Source organism: Tubulanus polymorphus, chromosome 9 (genome assembly GCF_964204645.1).
Source record: "Tubulanus polymorphus chromosome 9, tnTubPoly1.2, whole genome shotgun sequence".
NCBI lineage: Eukaryota > Metazoa > Nemertea > Palaeonemertea > Tubulaniformes > Tubulanidae > Tubulanus > Tubulanus polymorphus.
In genome coordinates, this window is record NC_134033.1 from 4,385,240 (window position 1) to 4,407,833 (window position 22,594).

Here is a 22,594-nt window from a genome sequence, read left to right on the forward strand (position 1 = left end):
TATCAACCTACGTACAAACGGATACCCAGAAAAATCATTCAACACTAGATTATAACAGACGGGATCATCAGAAGTCCCTCTCCAGGGATTAACTAATGAAAGGCCCGTAGCGTACGAAGGTTTCCGATCCGCGCAAAAAATGGGCCTTACACCGAGAGTTGAAACTTACAACTATATTAACATGATACATATCGTTATGAAACCACTGCTGCTACACTAACAGATGGGTTTTTTGTAAAACTAGGTTTAAAAAATCAAAGGCTTTTGTACCGTCGAAGATATCAATGATATACATCATTTCACGTTTATATATTTCGTCTCTAAAACGCTTGAATTTATCCATTGTGTAAAACTAAACTTGAGTCGTCTACACGTGTTACAGTTGTTCGATGACTTTTGTGCGCGTTGCGATGAAGAAAATACTCGGCACCACCGAATCAATAACGAATAGCGAATAACGTATGACGATTAACCAATAGCGGATAACGTTTAGCGATTGACGAACAGCGTGGCGGTCCAGGAATTCCGTACGGTTGAGGTTTACAAAAAGAGAGAGATCGTGAAAATATATACATACAAGCATTCATAGAATGTGTGCATTTTACGCGGTATTCGAAAAACGCCTAATGAAAAACACCGAATCGGAAAACGCATAACGCCTAATTCCTAGCAATATCCAAGAAATTGACCTAAATCCCTACGTGAACTATGTAACGCAAAAAACCGATACGGTCTTTTGCAATAAATTGGATTGACATTTTTACGGTTGAAGAGTGCGTGGAGCCCCGCTTGTTCCGTTTCTACTAACGTTCGACGTTCGTTTGGTTACGCTACAAAAACACGATTATCGGTACTACGTTTGATTGATTATTCAGCAGTAGGTATTCTTTTTGATTATTGTTTAATGTTTAACCTTCGTTACTTCTACTACTTGCGTAGGCCGAATAAGTAGTACTATAGGCCTAGCGTCAGCGATGATTTTTTATTTTTGCTGCTTCAACTTGTTGAATGTTGGAATGTTGGCCTACTTTTTAGCCTCTATCATCCTTCCAATCTACTAACGACTTACAGTATACAGGTCAGCTAAACTACTAATATTACACTCAGTTAACCTAACCAAAACTTAGTGGTATTCTAGCCTTTATTATAAAAATGGGATCGAGGACATCAATTAATTATTATAATTTTAAAAAATGACGTTTATGATTAAAAGGTAAAAGGGTCCATACAGAAGAGGGTTCGAATCTGGAATTTTCTGTAAACCTTTTTCCTTCAATTGTCACGCAGCTCAGTGATTTTTAGTATTTATCTAATTCTGTATATCTGTATATGTACGTCACCACATTCAATTCACATAGGCCTATGACACTAATTCCTTGTTTCTTCTAGTTTCACTGTAATTAACCATTCCTATGGAACCTGTTTCCCTCGAGAATTTGAACAACTGCAGTTGTTATATGAATGCAGTTATTCAATCACTCCGCTGTTTGCCCGAGTTTGTCGAGCGTTTGCAGAGGCACACCGCTGTAGAAGAATGTAAGTAATGGACTAAAAAAGGACTTATAGCCTAAATTCATGGCTCAATTTCTGATACATCTACATTTTTTTTATAGGTTCTGATAAATGTTGCTATCGATGCAAGTTGGCAGATGCATTTGACGGAAATAATGAACCTCTTTTTGAATACGTTGATGGTAACTAAAAAATTCTGTTTTTTTATGGGTTACTCGCATAGGCACTGTATGTTTGTATTGTATAAAGAAATATATTTCTAGAAATTATACCTAATGGCTGTCAAGTCGAGCAGCAAGATGCCGAGGAGTTCTTTTTAGGACTCCTACGAAAAATTCGTCAGGAAGATTTGTAAGTATTAAACCTCCAATGTATGTGGTTTGGCCTCCATAAATGAATTTCATGCATGCAATGATGACAATTTATTTTTCAGAGTTTTAGGAGATATGTTCAAATCCACATGGATTCAGACGAGTAAGCATGCTTTGAATAATAAACTGATTGTTTATCATATGAAAAGTTTTGGCCATTCCACTGTATCTGATGACTTATATACTGAATATATTTATATAGGCCTATGGATAATTACTGCCATCTATTACTGTCGTCTTAGAGTGATCTTTTGTCATGATTTCAGCGACATGTGAACAATGTGGGTTCGAAAATAAACTATCTGATTATACGCCGATCACCTCTTTGCCATGCGTGGTTGGTATTTGAATTTTGTGGTTTTGTGCTTCATGACAATTTTAATTTAATTTTAATCTTCGCACAATAATTTTGACATTTTTTGCAGGATTCTACAGATGGTTCGCTTGTGTCGAACATCCCCAAAGGTCTTGGAATCATGGATCGAAGTGAAACTATAGATTTTCGTTGCAGCAGGTATGTGTCTTTTGTAGAATTCACGATTTGTAATTCCACTAACATAGTGTTAGTTTTGTGATTTTTTTTCAGGTGTGGATTTTCTTCTGCAAAACAATCGCGAAAATTAGCAGGGAAAAGCAGTGGAAAATATATGGCGATACACTTAAAACGGTATGTTTCTTAATATTGAGGGTACCGGTTTTAAAATTTTGTGAGCACTGTACATATACAGTTGTTTTTCATTATTTGTCTTGCCGACGCATAGACACGGTTTTAAATTGGCTTCCCAGACAATAACTGATTGAGTTTTCAACTTAGACTGAATAATCATCACTCATTGGAGACATGTAATGATGAATTATACTATACATGTGTTATACAGTGAATGTGTGCATGCGACTAATACATAATGATACATTCTGTTTTTTTTCAGATCTACCGTCTTCGTGCTAAGTATCCTCTGCCTATTATCATTAGACACTATTATTATGTTGATAAATGTATTTTTATGATATTCTCATTCTATACATGTACATCTCAGATATTCTTTTTGATTGTATAAGCTTACATGTATTTGTCTCATTTTCATATCAAATATCTCTTTCTAAGATTTATATACACCTCTGGTGCAGAGCACATATACTTAATCGCTGTTTCTATCATATTCTCAATCGTATACGACTATATGAGTGGATAATGGTTGCCTAAATGGTGGTAGCATTTTCAAGCTGGCAGTTAGTTACATGAAAAGCATATACCATTTTTATTTCCAGCTATGCATTTGATAGCTTTTCAAGGACAATTCAAAGATTAGCGCATGACATTCACGCACCTATAAAACTGATGGGTCAAATGGGCAAAGAAATAGTATGTATATTTATTGAGTTTTGATACTGAGAAAACCAGTTATAGGTAATAATGACCTTATTTCTTCGCAGGTGCGCTATTCTTTGAAAAGTATTGTCCTTCATAGTGGCCATTCAACCAGATCTGGACACTACACTAGTGTGGTTAAATATGGTTGCAATTGGTTTTATGTGAATGATGATAATGTAAGTAAGATGATACACCTGACACTAATGTAACTACGGTAACAGTTTTTGGTTTGGCAATATACTTAAATATTCATGTTTTGTTTTAGTATGATTCAACTTATATGTCTCGGCAATTCGATGGAGATTCATATATTGTGTTCTATGAACAGGATAATGTAAGCATTACATTCTTTCAACCACCATGTGCTTTTAAAATATTTTATAGCCCAATTTCTGGGGGGGGTGTTGAATAATGAAATTTTATGATTGTTTGGCATTTCAAACCACTTCCCAAGTGGGTGTGGTTGCATTCCCTGGACCCCTAGTTTCCTTTTATAATATTACTATATCAAATCATTTTAGGATGAATTTCCAACAACTCTGGAAAATGTTGGGGAAGTAGAAATTCAGCACCGTTGGATATGGAATCAAGTTGCATGTAAACAAAAAAAGAAAAAATGTGTAGGAAATTTCTATTTATTATCATTGACATAGATTATCAATATATGAGATTTTGTTCCAATATTTAATGTTATTGTAGGAATCAATGGTAAGAATGTCAAATAAGAAAAGAAGGGTGGAACGATCAAAGTAAGTGCAGATTATTGATTTAGAGTTATGATCCATGTAGACCTTTACTACATGTTCCAGTGTACATTTATATGTGTTTAATGGCTTAAAATTAGAACCCTGTTGAACAGATGAATCTATGTAGGATTTAAATATTCCTTTTTAGGGGTACAAACTTGAAGTGCAAGTTATGTATGTTTACATCGCATTCGAAGTCTGGCATGATAGACCATCAAGTAGATAAGCATTTAAATGAATATATGGAAGAGATCGAAAATGATAGGTCAGTGAAATTTTGCAATATCTCTCTTAACTCTTCAATTTAACCTCATTAATTCTACATGCAAAATATAAAGTTTTTCAGGGATATATATATATACACCCTATTCAATTAGCTACTTTCTGAAACTGAGCTATTTTCGGGGCAGAGCTATGTATGTAAGTCGGCTATTGTTATAAAAATTGGATATTGCAGTGAAGCTGATACATCCCCCAGTAAAAACTCTCCAGAATACATTGATATCTCGACATCTGATGAAGAAGATTTATCAAGGTAGGTTTCAACTTGTATATGAAAAGCCCTTAACTCTCCAATTTAACCTCATTAATTCTACATGCAAAATATAAAGTTTTTCAGGGATATATATATATATATATATATATATATATATATATATATATATATATATATATATATATATATATATATATCCACCCTATTCAATTAGCCACTTTCTGAAACTGAGCTATTTTCGGGGGCAGAGCTATGTAAGTCGGCTATTGTTATAAAAATTGGATATTGCAGTACATCCCCCAGTAAAAACTCGCCAGAATACATTGATATCTCGACATCATCTGATGAAGAAGATTTATCAAGGTAGGTTTCAACTTGTATATGAAAAGCTACTTTCATTCTTAGGTCTTAGGTAATTTGCTGCACTATTAGAAAATATATTATAATTGTTTTAATTTTTTCATAGTAAGCCTCCTAGAATTATTGTATCAGCTGAAAATTCTGAATCTGATGAACTACCGAGTTATGAAAATATTATGTAGGTTATCGATTCCTCATATTCCAAGCCATCTGTAAAAAATATTTTAAAACGAATTATCCTTTACTGTTTTAGGCGCCATTCATCAGAAAAGGATACCTGTGATCAGATTCAGGTTGAACCAATAATGATATCGTCAGATGATGAGTGTCATGCCCATAGTCATACTATTAAGTAAGTTATTTCAAAATTCAGTATAGATTCTAAATAATTTCTAACGCACTTTCCAGAGAATTGTTGATTTCTTTTGTTTTAGATATCTGAATGAAGATCGATGCCTCCCTGTTTTCAGCTCTGAAAAAGAAATTTCCGTCAGTGATGTCTGTGAAGCACTTCTGGAACAACATGATAGAATTTGCTCAAAAGTACCATATCGGTGTCAAGAAAACATGCATTTCATTGTTTCATTGAATGAGGTACCTGAAAGTGACCTAAAATGTGATGGCAATGGAGTCTTTAAAAATAGGGGTACAACTAAAAAGTTTGTCAAGAAAAGTACAACTTCCGATTATGTATTCTGCGATGAACAGGCAGCAGATTTTATATTGAAAACAACTTATTGGAACCACAAAAAATACCCAGACTTTGGGAAAAAAATTAGATTTATAGTTGACAAATCAGGCAATATTTTAAATTCGAGGGCTTCTATCCAATATCGATTTTCTGGAGAACCTCACATAATAGAAGTTGCTCCCCATGGCAATGCTCGCAATAATAAACCATACAGCCGAGTTAAACCAAGTGTTGTGGATAAAGTGAAAGACAATATGCTTGGACAAAGTCAAAGTGAAGCGGTCAGCAGTATCATCAGCTCTCAGAATGGAATTCTCGGAATAACTTCTTTGGCAGACATTCCCAAAAGATCTCAGGCCTATAAGATTTCACAAAAACATAGAAACGTTACTCATGGGAAAAAAGATGATGAAATATACCATGTTCTAGAACTTTCCAAAAGTGAATTGAAATTTTTTATCCGAGACATTAAACTCCATCCTGATTTATGTATAATTTTGTATTTAGATGAAACTTTGACAGATATTTACCGCTTTTCATCAGATCCTGTTGACATGGCCACAATAACATTCGATCCAACTTTTAAATTTGGAGAATTTGATGTGACACCTATTACCTATAGACATTTACATTTTAAGACTAAATCTACTGGTAAGACACCTATTTTTACTGGCCCAGTACTAATTCATTTCAAAAAGTCTAAATCTGTTTACACTGAACTTTTTGATGCAATAACCAAAAAATGTCCGGACTTGCAAGATATCCTTTCATTTGGTACAGATGGGGAGAGCGCTTTAAGTGAAGCTGCACATGAGTTTTTTCCAAGTGCTATTCATTTAAGGTGCACAAGACATTTTCATCAAAACCTAAAAACCCACTTAAACACAATAGATATTCCCCAGGAAGCTAAGAAACGTATTATTACTGAAGTAATTGGCAACAAAAATGTAAAGGGTTTAATTGATTATGATTTGAATGATTTTGATGAGAAAGCTGTAGATTTATTTGATTCATGGGTTTCATCTTTTTCTCCGAGTATTCTTCCGTTTATTAATTATATCAAGTCACAGATGACAATGATGAAACAATGTATGATTTCTACTGTACGCTCATCCTCTGGCCTAGGTTTTCCTCCCGATAAATTTTATACAAATGTATCAGAAAGTACCAACGCGAAACTAAGAAGATGGGCTCAAAGTAGAGAAATGGGTATTTCCAGTTTTATTAATTCAATTTACAATTTAGTAAAAGCTGAAAGAGATAGCATAGCTATGGCTTATGCCGGAATAGGTGAATATTTTGAAGTTAGAGATGAGTTCAAACATATTTTATTAGACCCTTCCCTCTTAGACAAAAGCATTGACCAAAAAAAACTGTTTTTGAAGAAAGCTAATTGTGTAACTATGCACGAATTGCTTAATTCTTCATCTAATATTAATGGTACCACGGGTACCCATTCATTATCAGTGTCATGTGACGAAGCAAAATCTGTCTACTCAGTAAAGACTAGTGAAGCAGTTTTGAAAGGGATTTGGAAAAAGGCAGCCCATGTTCTTAGTTTTGATAATCATATTTCTGATGCACCAAGTCAAAATAACTCAGTTCTAAAATATAGTGTAGTAAGTGAAAGTTCAGATAGAAACAATCAGGTTAATTTCTATTTACAACAGAACAAGTTTACGTGTACATGCCCTCAGTACAAATTTCACTCATTATGTTCGCATTCTGTAGCCGTTGCTGAAAAAGTAAAATTTCTCAAAGAATTTTTAATCTGGCACAAATCATGTAATAAGAAGACAAATCTTACTAGTCTAGCGACGGTTGGGGTGAGTTTATCTGCTGCTGGAATGAAGGGACAAACTGTTAGAAGATATCGTGGTAATCCTGGTTGTGATAATAGTATTTCCCATTCTGATGATGGTTTTTTTCTTGTATTCTTACTTGGTGTGCGAATTAAAAAATGTTATGGATGTAGGAAAGAATTTACTGATTTTGATAGATTAACTCCAAGTGATTTGATTGTACGAAAATTAGATTACCGCACATACTTAGATAAGAATACAAATAATTTAGGTGTTAGTGACAAACGACAAAATACATATTACCATTTGAATGTTTCTTGTATTAATAAGAAATATCCTAATTTCGTTCCAGGTGCAGTAAAAGTTACTGCAAGTTTACAGGCATCAATGACTGTTGGCCATTTGAAAAACTACCAACAATTTCTTCATAAAGGTTATTTTTGATTTTAGATCAATGAATTCAATTTTTCTGATTATCATTTAACTCTTATTTTCAGTGGATCGAGTGTGATCTATCGAGTTTGTGTACCAGTTTGTAGCCTATGCATTGATTAGTGAAGAAATATATGTATTTATGCATTGGTAAGAAAACTTATCATTTTTCAGTTTTTCATTTAATACTTCCAATGTCTATTTAACCTTATTTGGGTGAAGTAACTCAGTTTTGGTTATAAAGTACCAACCTTCCCAATGTCCCAGATCAATGTGTCAATAAAGTTTGAAAATATGCCTTCTGTTTCTATGCCTACAAACCGAGATACGTGTATTTTCAAAACATTTTTATCATGGTTTGTAGGTAATTTAGACATTGGAAACAGAAAATGAAGACTTTTTTCTCCGATTCTGTTTTAGTAAATTAGAGAACTTTTGACATTCCTTCAATATAGCGTAAAATGCATGAAAAAATTGATGTTTTAGTTCCACTGTCCACTGCTGGTGATTTACGGACATATTAATTAGGTAAATACGTCAGTTGTTAAAGTACAAGTATTTCCTTGGGTGTAAGCCTACGTGGCCATCCATAAAGTATGCATGCACAACTTCTTATATTTTTAATTCCCTTGACTCAATTATGTGTAACGAAGAGAGAAGTTGATAAGAAATCAGGGAGTGTACCGAAGTGATACGTAAGTGTACCGGTTTTATACTGCTAATAAATCTTGTTATTATTTCATGATAATAAAAGACATTTATTTTTGATATGGAACTTAGTTTATTATTTTTGTCTTTGAGTTCAGGGGCTGAGATCATTTACATCTCTCGTTGGTAGGCCTAATCTGAATTAGACTCACATAGCGTGGATGTGAACCGTTGGAGGATTATTTGAGAAAGGCTATCAGTCTTCGTGCGCGTTGCCGTTGTACAATATTTATGCACGACCATCTAATGATTCCGGCATTCAAAATTCAAGGCCGGTTTTAAAGGGTAGATCCTAATAGGCTCGTCATGCACATTGACTGTATGGACTTAAAAACTCTTGAAAAATACCCCAAAAAGTCAGGAGTCGAACACGCTAACACCGGAGTGTAAGCGTAACGTTTTACCGCAGCACTAGCGATGCGAGGTTCCGAAACCGCATTTTGTAACTATGTAAAGCCTACCCCATAGTATTTAACCATAAACCCTCTTGATACTAACCCTTCTGATCTTTCTAATATCATCGGTTGAGAAAGCTGCCATTTTTCCGTTATGTAATTGAATTGGATTGTGAGTATCACTAAATAGTATGTAACGAAAGTGACAATATCGGTAAATAGCACAGCTTCTAAATTAGGTCATTTTCTAGGAATTAGGCGTTATGCGTTTTCCGATTCGGTGTTTTTCATTAGGCGTTTTTCGAATACCGCATTTTACGTGACGCATTGGTAGGTGTTCCATTTCATAGATTACAGGTTTCTCTCTCACGATGAATTTCAGTTCGCAGACGACTTCACTACTCTCTACAACTACTAGAAATCCCTGCACACCTTACTTATTCCAAAACGTATTGTCAATCAGCGTAAAACTAGCTGGAGGTTTTCCTATCAGTATCGTCGGAATAATTTTGAATAGTTTCAGCATTGTGATTTTACGTCGCCAAACTTCAAATCACATATGGCTCTACATTCTGCGATGTCTGGCAGTGGCTGACATAATCTTTCTTACATTTCACATAATTCAAGAGCCTTTTCGTTTCATTGTCTCCGGTTTGACCCAGGGTAGTCATATGTTCGTGATTCCTACGAGTATGAGTTGGGGTATTCGGCCATGGATCTATCGGGTAGCTTGGTTACCGAGAAACTCAGCGCAAGTGACAAGGAACTGGATAACTGTACTACTAGTTTTAGAAAGGTCTTTTTCTATCGCTAGGCCATTCTTCGCTAGAACTCATTTCACAATACCAAGGGTAAGAATTGTAGTTTGTTGTTTCTATATTATTTTTGGTATCTTAGGCTCTCCATTGATTATCGGTACTACAGTAGGTATCTGGTTTTATGACGAATGTAATAAAGTCGTTATAAAATCTATCCGCCCAGCAAGCGATCCCATACGAAAATACTTTCTCATTGAAATATTTACGTGGATTGATCACTTTCCTAATCCTTTGTATAAAGAAATCCTACCTGCTTTTTTGCTAATTACTTTCAACAGCCATCTGATATGGACTCTGAGAAAGATTAGTTCCAGGAGAAAAGAAATGACACAAGAAGGCGAACAAAGGCTAGACGTGAAAGCTATCAGGATAGCTGTACCTATTGTTATTTTGTTTGTCGTCTGCAAAATCCCTGCTTCGTTCCGATCTTATAACAGTTTCATCGGTCGCTTCGTCAAAATGCCACCTATTAAATACTCTCACACCATCTATACCCTTCAAGAACTGTTTACCGATCTTTTACCGACCTTGAACTCGTCTGTAAATTTCTTTATCTATTACATAGCAAACGATAATTTTAGAGGAACTGCAATAAAATTGTTGAGAAGGCGGCCAATTTAAACTCAGTCGAGCGAAACAGATATATTTTGGATCCGTCCAGGCTTTTTTTTAGATTTCAGAGCCCCATCCCCTACGCCACATTTGACGAGAATTTAAAATGTGTGATTGCCGTTTAATCACTAAACCAGTTAATTACAAAGATGGAACAGAATTTGAAAAAATCAGTCTGGATACTTAATCTTCCGCTGGGGATATATTTCTTCATTATCCATTCAATGTGGGGAATTAATTTTGGCCTTTATTGTCTTATGATTTCTATGTAAAGTTAGATACATTTCCAGTGTAGAGACCCTCCTAAAACCAATATCTGTTATGAAGCTAATTGGTATCTCTACCAGAAAATGTTAGTTATAAAAAGTTTGGACCTACGGGTGCAAGGTAGGGGGTCCTACCCCCCAAAACCTGAGGTCAAGTTGAGGTCACGCAACCAAAAACGTCTTTGTATTGCACTTTAGAAGCCAGAATCTTATACAAATAAAATAGTAAATAGCTATTTTCTTTCATAATATCATAGGACAACAAGAAAACCATCCAGGGCAGTCGTTTTATTCTTTGGGGGGTCAGAAATTTCAAAAAATCCTCAGGGATCATAAAAGTGAAAATCGCTCAATTTTCGCTGATTTCGTAATCACTTCTCAGTTGTTTGGTTTCTTTGGGTTTCCTCAATGTTGATCCTCTGAATCCTCTAGATATCTCATTTCCTTGATATAAAACGTGTCAGGGAGTCATCTGGGGGTCACCTTGACCCCCCAGATGACCCAGGGTTTTCAGATAATTAGGCTCCTAAAAATGAAACTTATTCAAATGAAATTCAAAGAAATCGTTCAAATTTATTCAAGCATTAATTTGAGAGTTTATTTAGTGATAAGATTGCATTTTGCAAGTTTGTTTAGTTAAATGATTGATATGTTCTAAGCGATAATTGAGCTGGGTATGGTATATGTCGAAACTAGGAATATGGTCCAAAACCGCTGATACAACACTCACATTCCTGGTTGCCGACGACAACCAGTACATACTGCCTGTGTGTGTAGAGTATATACAATCGCTTGTGAGCTCTCTATAGAGCATAGTGGCTCTCTATAGAGCATACTGACTCAGTGTCAGCAGCCAGGCTTGACTACTTTGCCATCTATCGGGGGTAATAGGAACCGTCACTTGAGGCGTGACCACGACCTAGTCTCTTTGTTTAAGCTGTCACGTGAGGCGTGGTGACGCCAACTGAAGAGTTTAAAGTTGCTGGGAACATTAAGATAATGATTAATGCAACATGAGCCAGGCACTTTGAAATGGATGTTGTCATTGCGAATTTATTAAAAGAACTGTTGAAGGTCTCTTTAAAACTGTGTACATTAATTAATTAATTTTTTTAGAACATCAAATCTCTATATGGATCCAATTAACCCGATTGCCTTCGTTCTTGCACTTTATGTCACAGTATCACTATCTTCGACGGTCTTAGTTATTACGTAATAAGCAAATTGCGATACTTTGTGATATTTGCTAACAGTATGAATTCAAGCGTATATGCGGCTTTCTGTGATATGTAATACGTACCATAGCGAATTGACAACGTGAGGGTTGTGAAATTGGAGGAACTGATGTGGAATAACAATAGACCGAGATCTACCTATCTAGAGTCGCCGTGACAGAAATGAAACAGCGCGAAATGGCTTCAAAATGATGACTTCAAAAGTTCGTAGCCACTATAATCTACATATAGAATAATTGTAATAAATCGTTGAATCTAATTCTGTCTTCTGTAATGAATTTCTATGTTCGCAATAAAACACTGACGTTCACTGGTACGAAAAAACAACCGCTTCTATTACGAGATTATATGAAATTGAGAGGAGACCTCAAAATAACAAATAACGAGTGAATTTGAATCATCAATTAAAAAACCGCGTCTTCTAAAAATACACCCGAGAAATATCGACATCAAAACAAAATCGCGCGCCCAAAATCAGCTCAAATACCAATGAAATAATTCACCCATATAAAACCAGAAATCTAGGTTCCACAGGAATAGGGCCCGACCGAAACCGGCTGTCTGAACCTGAAACCAGTTGTACGTAAGTAAATGTCATTTGTATTTCATAAGAAGTAGAGTTCAACTCTTCAACTCTTTATCAAATCACACTTAACTCACAAACTGTCAAAAATTTCCAATCAAGTTCAATTGTAAATAAATGCAACTTTATTGTTAAAAAGTTCCACTTAAACTTACATATTCTGTATTTTATATCAACAGCTGAAATTATGTTTTAATTAAAAGATCTATCAACTAAGTATTCTAACCTAACCTATATATTCGGCCTACCCATTCAGGCTAGGGTTTGGGGGTAGGGAGGAGGATACTGAAATTGAGAGACATGATATACAGGTCACACCGGAATTCTTCAGTCACTCTGTCATCATCATTCAACTTAAGGTTCAATCTACTGTGACTAGGGGATCTTGATCTTCTCACTGAAGTAGAACATACAGGCCGCACCTGAATCGGGCCACTCTGTTGTGTGCTGGGGGTGAAGACACGTACTCTGTGGCCCAGTCTTCTGGGGTCTTGTCTCAGCGATGACCCTGAAATTGTCATGTTTATTTCAAGTAAAATATTTACATAAAAGGCGTTGTCTTATAAAACAATACATTTGAAAAATCTGAAATTCTGTAAAAATAAAAAAAAACCTGAAAATAGAGAGAAACCCTGGAATAAAAGAAGCATGAAATACAGGAACATGAAATAAAGATATGAGGCATAAGTAATAAACAAACTGCTATTTCTATCTGTAGACCCAGAGACCCACAGGACCCTGACGTAAATAGCACCCTATTTACTAATTAAAGCATTTTATTTAAAATTGTATTAATATTCATGCATTTCTATAACTTACTAACTCACCGAGTAAGTTCCTAAACTAATTAAACCTATAAAACATAATTTCGACTGTTAATGTTTTTCTAACTTACAATTTATCCAATCCTGTGTGTGTAATGTATGAATCCAATGATAATCCTTGAGTCAATTTGAATCCTTGTGTTTTTGATAACAGTTTTTTTTTAGCACAGTTTATATCAATCCAGAACTAGTTTGAGCGCGATTTCATTCCAAATAAATCCTGAACAATAATACAATTCAAATTCCATTTAATTTCCAGTAACGGCTCAGTTTTTGAGAACGGTTTATCTTTCGTCCATCCAGAATACATCCTGATATGTTCACAAGAGGGGTCTGCTTGTTTTACGGGAGACAGTTTGAGCACCTCTGTCCAGACTGGTAAACCATACACCATCGCGATAACCTCTAGGTGTAAACATATACAAGACACCCACTTGTAATAATCTGTGCGAACGACAAGAATTGTCGAACACAATGAAGTTTCATATTTCATATTATCTAACTATTGGGGTCACTGGTCATAATCCATCTTCGCTCTATAAACTGCGCGGCGACTCTAGTGAAGAAATCAATCTATTCTGAAATGCATGAAGTTTATATCGGTATAAATCATAAATCTCTGATAGCAAAATGATTTAATTTGAAAATTGAATTATTAAAATTGCCGTTAAAACCAGCTTCCAAAACTTCCTCATTAATGATTGGACGCATAATTAGTCATACTCGTCGATGATTGGCTAATTTGTACGAAATATGCATAAACTGGATGATTTACGTAAGTTCTCAGCGGACCCGATATTTACGCGGGAACCTTACAAATGGTTCCACCTTCTTAGGAATAAAAGTTCCATCACTTCTGTGAAAATCCACCCTCCGAAGACATGGCTGACTTCAGCCCCGGAAATCCAGGAAGAAAGACACTGAATATTTGGATGGATGAAAGCTGTGGGTACTGGAGTGTGTAATGGGTAGTGTAGTGCGATCTGTGTGCATTTGTGGCCAGCACACCGATCACATTTTTCATTGGGGTTTGGTCCAGAACTCACGAGATTTTCAACAACACGGAAGTAACGTGTAATAAATGATGACTTGAATTGCATGACTACCTACCACCCCTCATTATTGTTGGAAAACTAAACGTTCTGCACTGACTAAAAATTAGTAATAATAATTAATAAAATTTTAGAAATGGCCAGAATTTTAACTAAGGTTCCATCTCATTTTTATTTTACAATTGCGATTGGTATAATTTTTTTTTTAAAGGCCGTTATGGCTTCGTATATCGTCTGCAATTCACTGCAAATAGTTACGCAACTACGCACGTGTTTTTGGCAGCTGTACACTCAATCGGCACCGTTCGTGACTAGCTTCACTGTGGAATTATCATTAATCAACATCGCCATATCACATCATCAACTTATATTGTGCCTTAAAACCCTAACAGCCGACCTTAATTGAAATGCACACACGATTTCTATCATTGAAAATTGAGAGAGTGGCCATGTTTGTGTTCTGCTGCTTCGCGTAAATCCCGCGCAGTGGCGCAACCGCGCGGAGTGGGGCTGATACGTCTAGCGGCAATATCGTTCTTGACTCCTTGAAAGGAATTGTCGCCCATAGGGCTGATCAGGTCAGGAAGGTCCGCTGATTTTTTCATCTAATAAATTTCACATTTTTATCTTCCTCCATTTGCTTATCTATAACACGAGGATATATTTACTCTTTTATCGATCCATCTAAATCTGTTAAACTTCCTCAACCAAAGCGATTGTTTTGGCTATGTATATACGGGTATAGGTGAATCAATCCTTTCTATATCACGACGATGAAGACGCGTCTGTTCTTTATTATCTGCACAGTTTTGTTGCAACTGGGAAATTTATACATTACACAAACATCTGGAGCTGAAAGTAAGTTACTGCAGCAGCCATTACTAGACTTTGTGATTATATTTCAGTCAGATTTGCGAATTCGATGACGTCAGCTGTTTAATAATAGATTTTCTACAGGCCCTAAATGCAACCTGACAAAACAACAAACTATAAACACATCTGGTTGACTTAATTTCGCATGAAGTTTGTATCTTGATGTCTGGTTTGATAAAAAACGAGTCGCTCATATAATCACCTCACTAACCAGGGGCGGAGTCAGACGTTTGAGTAGAGGGGTCAAGTGCAGTTTTTTCCCAGGTATCTCTTATATATTTCAATGAAAAATACATTCATAAATTAACCGTGTGCAGTAATTTCCGGCAGACGCCGCGAAACAGAAATAGATAAAGATTTGAATCGTGGTTTATTTCATCATTAATATGATTGATGTTTATATTCATTTGTTTCAGCAATTTACAGGACGCCTCATTCTGCTCGAGATGCAAAACCCGACAATAAAATGCAAGGAGAAACGATTCGATATACTTGTAAAATAATTGGCGGAAATTCTAAAGTATCATTCCAAGAGAAGAGAAAAGGTTCGGAACAATGGTTAACAGTTCCAGACGACCAGCTTCGCAGAACTAACGACAAACAGAATCATGTTGAGTTGGTTGAGCTAAGATTCCGAGCAGATTTCAAACTACACAATGGATCTTCATTTAGATGTCTTATAAATGAAAGCCCAACAGATCCGGAACCTAATCAGTTTGATCTGATCGTAGTTAAACGAACTGGTAAGTAACCGTTTGAGTTGCTTATTGAAATAATCAAATAATCTAGAGCATTAACTTGCATTCTTGGTTTTCCTAGAAATATCATATAGTCAAATTGAGCTGATAAAATGTCTGATATCTGGTGTTTGTAGAGTTCGTTTTTAGCCCATTTTGGACTTTAGTCCCAGCGGGCTAGTGCGTTCACTTTTCGTCCGTAGACGGGATCCAGTTATTTTGACGAAGTTTCAAGACTGGCAGCCATTGTTGTTCGCCAAAATCAGCACTTTTTCCACATTTTTCAAGTTTTTAAGGGAAATTTTGAAGAGACTTTTATCAATTATCGTGGTCTTTCGTAAATGTTTTCATCCCCCAAAGGGCCCATCAGCACGAGAAAAATTTGGCCGATAGGACTCAAGATGGTCGTCCTCTGACCTAGGCGCTACAAATATCAATCGATGTAGATTTTGATTGTGGTTAGTTCCATCATTAAATGATTGATCTCACTATCAGAAATAATCTGAACACGAAGCATGGGAGGGGTTCGATAGCCTCTAACACCCCACCCCCCCCCCCCTCCTTGGATTTTCTTCTGATAAGTTTTTCGAAGTTTGACCGAGTACTGTGCTGGGGAAGGCTATTTAATGTGTACTGTGCTATATATTTATATTCATTCGTTTCAGAAATCATTCCAATGCCAGATCTCAAAGGAAACCCCGACAGTAAAACACAAGGAGAAATTGTAAATTACACTTGTAAAATTGTCGGAAATTTTAATGCAACATTAACATTCCAAGAGAAGAGAAGAGCTTCGGAACAATGGGAAACAATTCCAGACGACAAGCTTCACAGAGCTAGCAAAAAGAATGTCCATTCCGTTGAGCTAAAATTCCAAGCAGATTTCAAACTGCACAATGGAACGTCTTTTAGATGTCTAGTAAAGGAAAGCCCAACAGATCCCGAACCTATTCAGTTTGATCTAATCGTACTAGTTAATCGAACAGGTAAGTAACTGTTTGTATAGCTAATTGAAATAGTTAAACAACTTAGAACATTAAAACTTGCTTTCTTGGTTTTCCTACAAATATCAAAGAGTCAAATTGTGCCGATAAAATGTCCAATGCCTGGTGTTTGTTGTTTCATCCGTAGTTTCATTTTCTTTTAAAAATATCCCTGGTCAAGTGCTGAACACATGCGGAGAATGGACGACCAATTTTTGAAAGTATTCTTTTAAAGAATCTCATGTAAATATCATCTGTTTCGACATCGAATTTACTTTTGTTTTCACGCATTATTTTCGTTGGACCGCGGTTTGTTGCCTCCTCGTTGATGTATCTATTCCGTCCGTTCATCTCCGTACAAGAATAAATTTTGTGTCACCATTTTACGGCTCTCAGATTTAAGAGTTAGATTTCGTTGATTTCACTGTCTGGGCCCAGTTCCACAGTTGTGAATTAAGAGTTGACTCAGAGTTAACTCATTGAAAATGAACTAAATTAACTCAAGTTAACGCTAACTCAGAACTGTGGAACTGGATGCTGAAGCACTGTTGTCTGACTGGCCACGCAGGAAGTATTCTTTATTTGGCGCCGCATTCATAACGGATCTCATTTCGTGTTTGTTGTTCATTTTATGCGAAAAGGCACATTGGTTTACAAATCAGCTATTTTGCGTTCCGGGTACTATACTTAGTTTACGCGAAGATCCAGCATAAGGTTTTCTAGAATTTTTTGCACAGTCAAAAGAGTGAAAAAATTGCCTAACATCATTAACTTCATCAGGTGACGGGTGGAAACCAATGGCTGAAAAATGGCTAAAAGCTGGGTGGGTCTAGGAGGAGGTATGACATCATGTGACCAGTGATAGTTAATTACTATTAGGCGTTACTACGGTGTTAAATGCATATTTGTTCATTACGGAAAACACTTTTTTCCAGGCTACTTTGAAAGCAAAACCACTAGCAGTGAAAGTTACTTTCAAAATGTAGTTTTTTTCTCTCATTTCAGATGATTCAAGTTCCACTCAAATCCCGACGACTGAAACCACTACATTCGGGTCAGTATTCATTTCGAGCTAAAAATGTCCGACGGAAAAGGTTCCTAGACGATGTACGGGTTCCTGTTGTTTCGTAACAACGGCTGATACTAGACTACGTATCACACTCTGCTTTGCGGTCTATGTGTTTTGTGAATTAGCTTGATTCGATATCTCGCTTGTCTCTGGTTTCCGAATAAGAATCACGTGCTGGTTGGTGTATTCATAATGCTGATGTTTAGATCTGTTGGGGTCAATGAAACTGGAATTGTAATAAAAACTGGGACATTCACTAATTATTCATGTCGTTTTCTACCATCAGCTGAAAATTTGGGAATAAAGGCAATCGAAAAATATGTGACATCGATGCGCTACCACCAGCCCTGCTTTTGTTCAATTCTTCGCTGGTAATTTGTTTTTTGATTGTAAATTTCGTCCTTTTCATTCAGAGTTCGCCTGGTTACTACTGAAGAAAAGTTTCGCTCGAAAATCAAGGTCATTATGAATTTAACTTATAAGATCAAACTTTCATGTGGAATATAGCCCCCGGATCCATCGCACAATTAATACCCACTTAACGTGGGGTTAAACAAAACAAACTTTGGAATAATTATATACATAAAATATAATTTTCATCACCTTAATATTTATTTATATATTCATTTTTTTTCTCAGACTGACCCAATCGCCCAACCTAAACTGGGCCACACTGACCGCACCACACATGACTGGACCATGACGATAGTTTACATCATTAGTGGAGTTATCGGTTTCCTCCTCATCATCGTTATTATCGTAGTCATCGTTTGCAGGTATTTTACTAAACTAACACGGTAGATTTCTGAAGAGATTATAACTATGTCTGATTCGACCGAAGTTAGGTCGATTGTTGTCGTTAGTTCCAAGTCGAGTTTGTTGGTGACGTCATATATAAATGATAACGTAACAGCGCGCGTGTCTACTTACTTCGATTAGAACATACACGACAAATGTTGTTATTATATTCTGGGCTTTCCCGACAAAATGGCTGATAACCAAAAAAAACTAGTCGCATTTGCTTTTTGTCACAACAAAATAGCCTATAAGGAACGTGATAAAGCATTTTGATTTTATAATTGGTCCGAAAACAGGTTTTCGTTAGGTAGGCCTACTGGCAGTACATTAAACTGTTCAAATTCCAATAAAAAATGTCGAAGTTCCAATTTTCTCTAATTATTCTTCAAAGTAATGACGACTTTGATAAACTCATAGGAATTGCAGGGACGGATCAATACACGAGCTTTTTATGCGGAGTTAACTCTTCTTTTCAAGAAGTTTTTCTAGATGCGGGCTTTGCAGTAAATGATCTGAACAGTATGATCTCTGATCAAAATCTTACAATATTTCAACATTTCTTTCTCGCTCGATTTCTTCAGCGCAAAACTACCCATTTTTCAGGCGCAGGCGACTTTCCAGTGGAGATCGTGTGGACACTACACCCGAGTCTACAACACCGCAGCAACAACTCGAGATGGTGCATGGAGTCAACGACGAGTTGAATGATGTCATAGATTCGGGTAACGAAACTGACATACCACACACCAGCAATCAGAAAGTTACTACAGATCCGTGCGTGGATACTGAGGCCACAAACAACAAATATACGACTCCTTATATGGATATGGGAGCAGGGGGAGACACGCATAGAGATCAGTTCTCGAATCCCGAACCTTTCGTGACGTATCATCAGTTAACGGAAGATACTGGTGAACCTGTGAAAGATGATATTCAACATTATTCTTACGCTTCTGTTGAATATGCTCATGATCAATTTCCCTTAAGGGCTGCCACTGGACAAACAGTAACTGATTGTACATACACAAAACATACTAGGTTTTAATATATCGTTTCAATTGTTACAACATCTGCTAAATGAAATCGACTAACTACTTTATCGCAACAATAATTTATTTCACATTTAGCATATGATAATCAACCAGGTGTCTAGTTTGGTTTGAGTCTCTGACTTGTGCAGCAGACGGATGGGGCGTCAGGTCCGTCCACATCACTGCACCACGCAACTGATGAACTGGGCTGTCCATAACATTCTCCCTTTAAAAAGGACATCACCGAGAAATATCGTTAATCTTTAGCAAATGTTTACTTTGGTCGAATTATATTCAAACTGTAAATTGAAATTCCAATGATTAATCTTCAAAAATTAATCTTAAAATCGTTACCTTAAATAGAGTAAGCATGAAGTCAAATAGTCATTTGTAGCTTAACTAGATTTTTTTTAGCAAGTATGAGCTTTGTCGAAAATTTGGTAATGTTTATGAGACAAGGAATGCTTTACGTAGATAAAAAGGATTTTCAACAAGGATAGACACAAAATAGATATAATTGTCGAACAGATATGTAAATAGATATAATATAGTATTATGTACAATCAGACTTTGTGCTGAAAAACCATCGTGAAAATTACAGCTGGCATCAACTGTTTTTAACCAATTCCAAAAGAAAAGAAAGATAAAGTTAGAAAAGTCACTTTTTATGTTAATAGTTCATTGGTTATCTCGCTTGCCGCAAACTCTTAACGTTTTTGGCATCGTTTGACAACTATGACGTCATGCCAATGCTAGTTAAATTGTTCGAAAGTCGTAGTAAAAATAACGCCGACGCTTCTGATTTTCGTAGTAACTACAAATTGAAACTCCGTTTACGTTAAATATTAGACACAGCTGAAAATGACTAAACATAATGTTTCGATTATCCCCATCAACAAAGCGTCGCCAAATTTATGATTTAATGGTCCACAAAAGTTATTTCATCACATATTTGCTCGTTAATTGCTACCAACATGCATGTATAACTGGCTTAGATTCAGAAATCTAAAAATGAAACTTCTGGGTATAACGAGGTCATGCGCCAGAATGTCAGTAGATGGCGCCACGTAAATGTAGATATAGTCGTTCTGGGAGACCCAGAAATAATTTTGAAAAAATAAACGGCAACCCGAATTCGATTTATTCTATCACGCCGTAACTCGTAAGTTCAAACACGGTTCACAACTCGAAAGTAAAATGGATCATGATAGCGACACGAATACGAATACGCTCCAAACATTTCCATGGTAAGAGGATGGAAAGACGGTACTTATTACATAAACGGTAATTAAAGCATTTAAAACTTCATAAACTGGACTCACATTCTACCGCAGAGGTCTCAACATCTACCGCAGAGATTCAGAATTACGATTTAGACCGGACCTGGTACCAATTTCTGTCCACACACATACGTAGATTCAGACTGGTCCAAAATTTGGACCGAACCTGGTTCCTCTTTTAGAACCAAATTTAGACCGGTCTAAATTTCGTCTTGTGAACGCGCCCTTAGAATAAACCGAATTAGTCTTGGGTCTAACGACAACCGTTCCTGTTTATACTCCCAAGTAGGCATTTGGTCGGGAGCACTCGGAGATCTTCAGTGATGATAAAGAAATGCTTCGAAAATATTAACAGTAAGAAAAAGTATACAACGACAAAAACAATATTTATTATTTCCACAGAAAATCCGTGGACACACATTTCATGGGGTCGTGGGTGGTCGTGTACGTACGGATGTGGATACGTAATGTCCTATCTATATGAGGTACAACCAAAAATTATCACGATTGATCAGGATTCCCAATTGAGATTCACTTGGGGTAAATTGATGAATATGTACGAACAAACTACATTTTAACAATTGACTATACCACTATATATTTGACTACAAGTAACGTATGAATATATCTATATCAGACTATTTTACACTACTAGGCTACTATATCTGTTAGGCCACACAAAGAAATACCCTAGTTTCTCATCATATTTTTATCTGGAAAGTGACGGAGCCGGGGGAATTTTATTTTTATTCCTTTTTTCGAATGAAAAAGTTGAAATAAAAAGCTAAACCTGAGACTTATAGAACAGACGCGGGAGGGAAGTTTTTTTACCAATGCCAAACAAATACCATTAAATGCAAATAGAACATATGCCAAAAAAACTTTATTTAGAATTAAGTAGCTCCCAAAAACCTATAAAATCAAACTATATCGACTCATTTAATGGAAACTAATTTTCGCAGGTTTCACGCTTCCTCGTAATAAGTAAAATGAAACAAACCTGGCGCTGTTTTTGTCACCGTAAATGTTGATTACATGGACGTCGAGGATGAGCATATTAACGCCCGCAGAAAAAAATACAATGGACACTATACAGCAACGCAGGCGAGCGGGTTTTAATTTTTTATCAAAAAACGCTTTGTCTTTTTAGTTTTTATTAGGGATTTTTTCATGGTGTGGGTGGCATTTGACTTTCTTGAGAAACTAGTTTGTCGTGTAGTCTTAGACTACCAACCGATGACTACTACGATCAACGTTCGTTATAACGCCAACATACTTAATGTGGTCGCTCACGTAACGCCATCGTGTTTCAGAGAACAAATCTGCCAAACCCAACACAAACGAAAATGCTATTCTGTATAAGATGTCAATTTTGTTATAATGTGGTGTGTTCAATTGGTCCCAATAGTGGCATTTAAAAGGACTTCTACCGTATATCCATACGACACTACTTTACGTATTTGACTACATCTATATTATGAACATAACTATAATGAATCACATTTGACTAATGCCCTACCGTAGCAATTTGTTTCGAAGTTCGACGAT

General features: G+C 36.1%; 1 protein-coding gene across 1 annotated transcript; it reads left to right on the forward strand.

Annotated features, from left to right (window-relative positions):
• The first annotated feature begins 793 nt into the window (after window positions 1-793).
• On the forward strand, window positions 794-15,899 carry LOC141911244 (uncharacterized). Its single transcript, XM_074802230.1, has 20 exons — window positions 794-877; window positions 1,390-1,536; window positions 1,614-1,694; window positions 1,776-1,863; window positions 1,946-1,986; window positions 2,150-2,220; window positions 2,309-2,397; window positions 2,470-2,550; window positions 3,153-3,246; window positions 3,318-3,431; window positions 3,521-3,589; window positions 3,777-3,875; window positions 3,955-4,004; window positions 4,150-4,266; window positions 4,459-4,536; window positions 4,789-4,860; window positions 4,964-5,035; window positions 5,111-5,209; window positions 5,292-5,989; window positions 15,565-15,899. Exons 2-20 carry the CDS (start codon window positions 1,413-1,415, stop codon window positions 15,897-15,899), a joined length of 2,472 nt encoding a protein of 823 aa, XP_074658331.1. The 5' UTR covers window positions 794-877; window positions 1,390-1,412.
• Window positions 15,900-22,594: the final 6,695 nt, after the last annotated feature.

What these genes read in the sequence shown, in the direction of transcription:
- LOC141911244 (XM_074802230.1), top strand. Translation starts at nt 1,413, where the DNA reads ATGGAACCTGTTTCCCTCGAGAATTTGAACAACTGCAGTTGTTATATG. An exon ending in TCTTTTTGAATACGTTGATG is followed by an intron (nt 1,695 to 1,775) that starts GTAACTAAAAAA and finishes ATATATTTCTAG; the next exon opens with AAATTATACCTAATGGCTGT. An exon ending in TGTTCTATGAACAGGATAAT is followed by an intron (nt 3,590 to 3,776) that starts GTAAGCATTACA and finishes AAATCATTTTAG; the next exon opens with GATGAATTTCCAACAACTCT.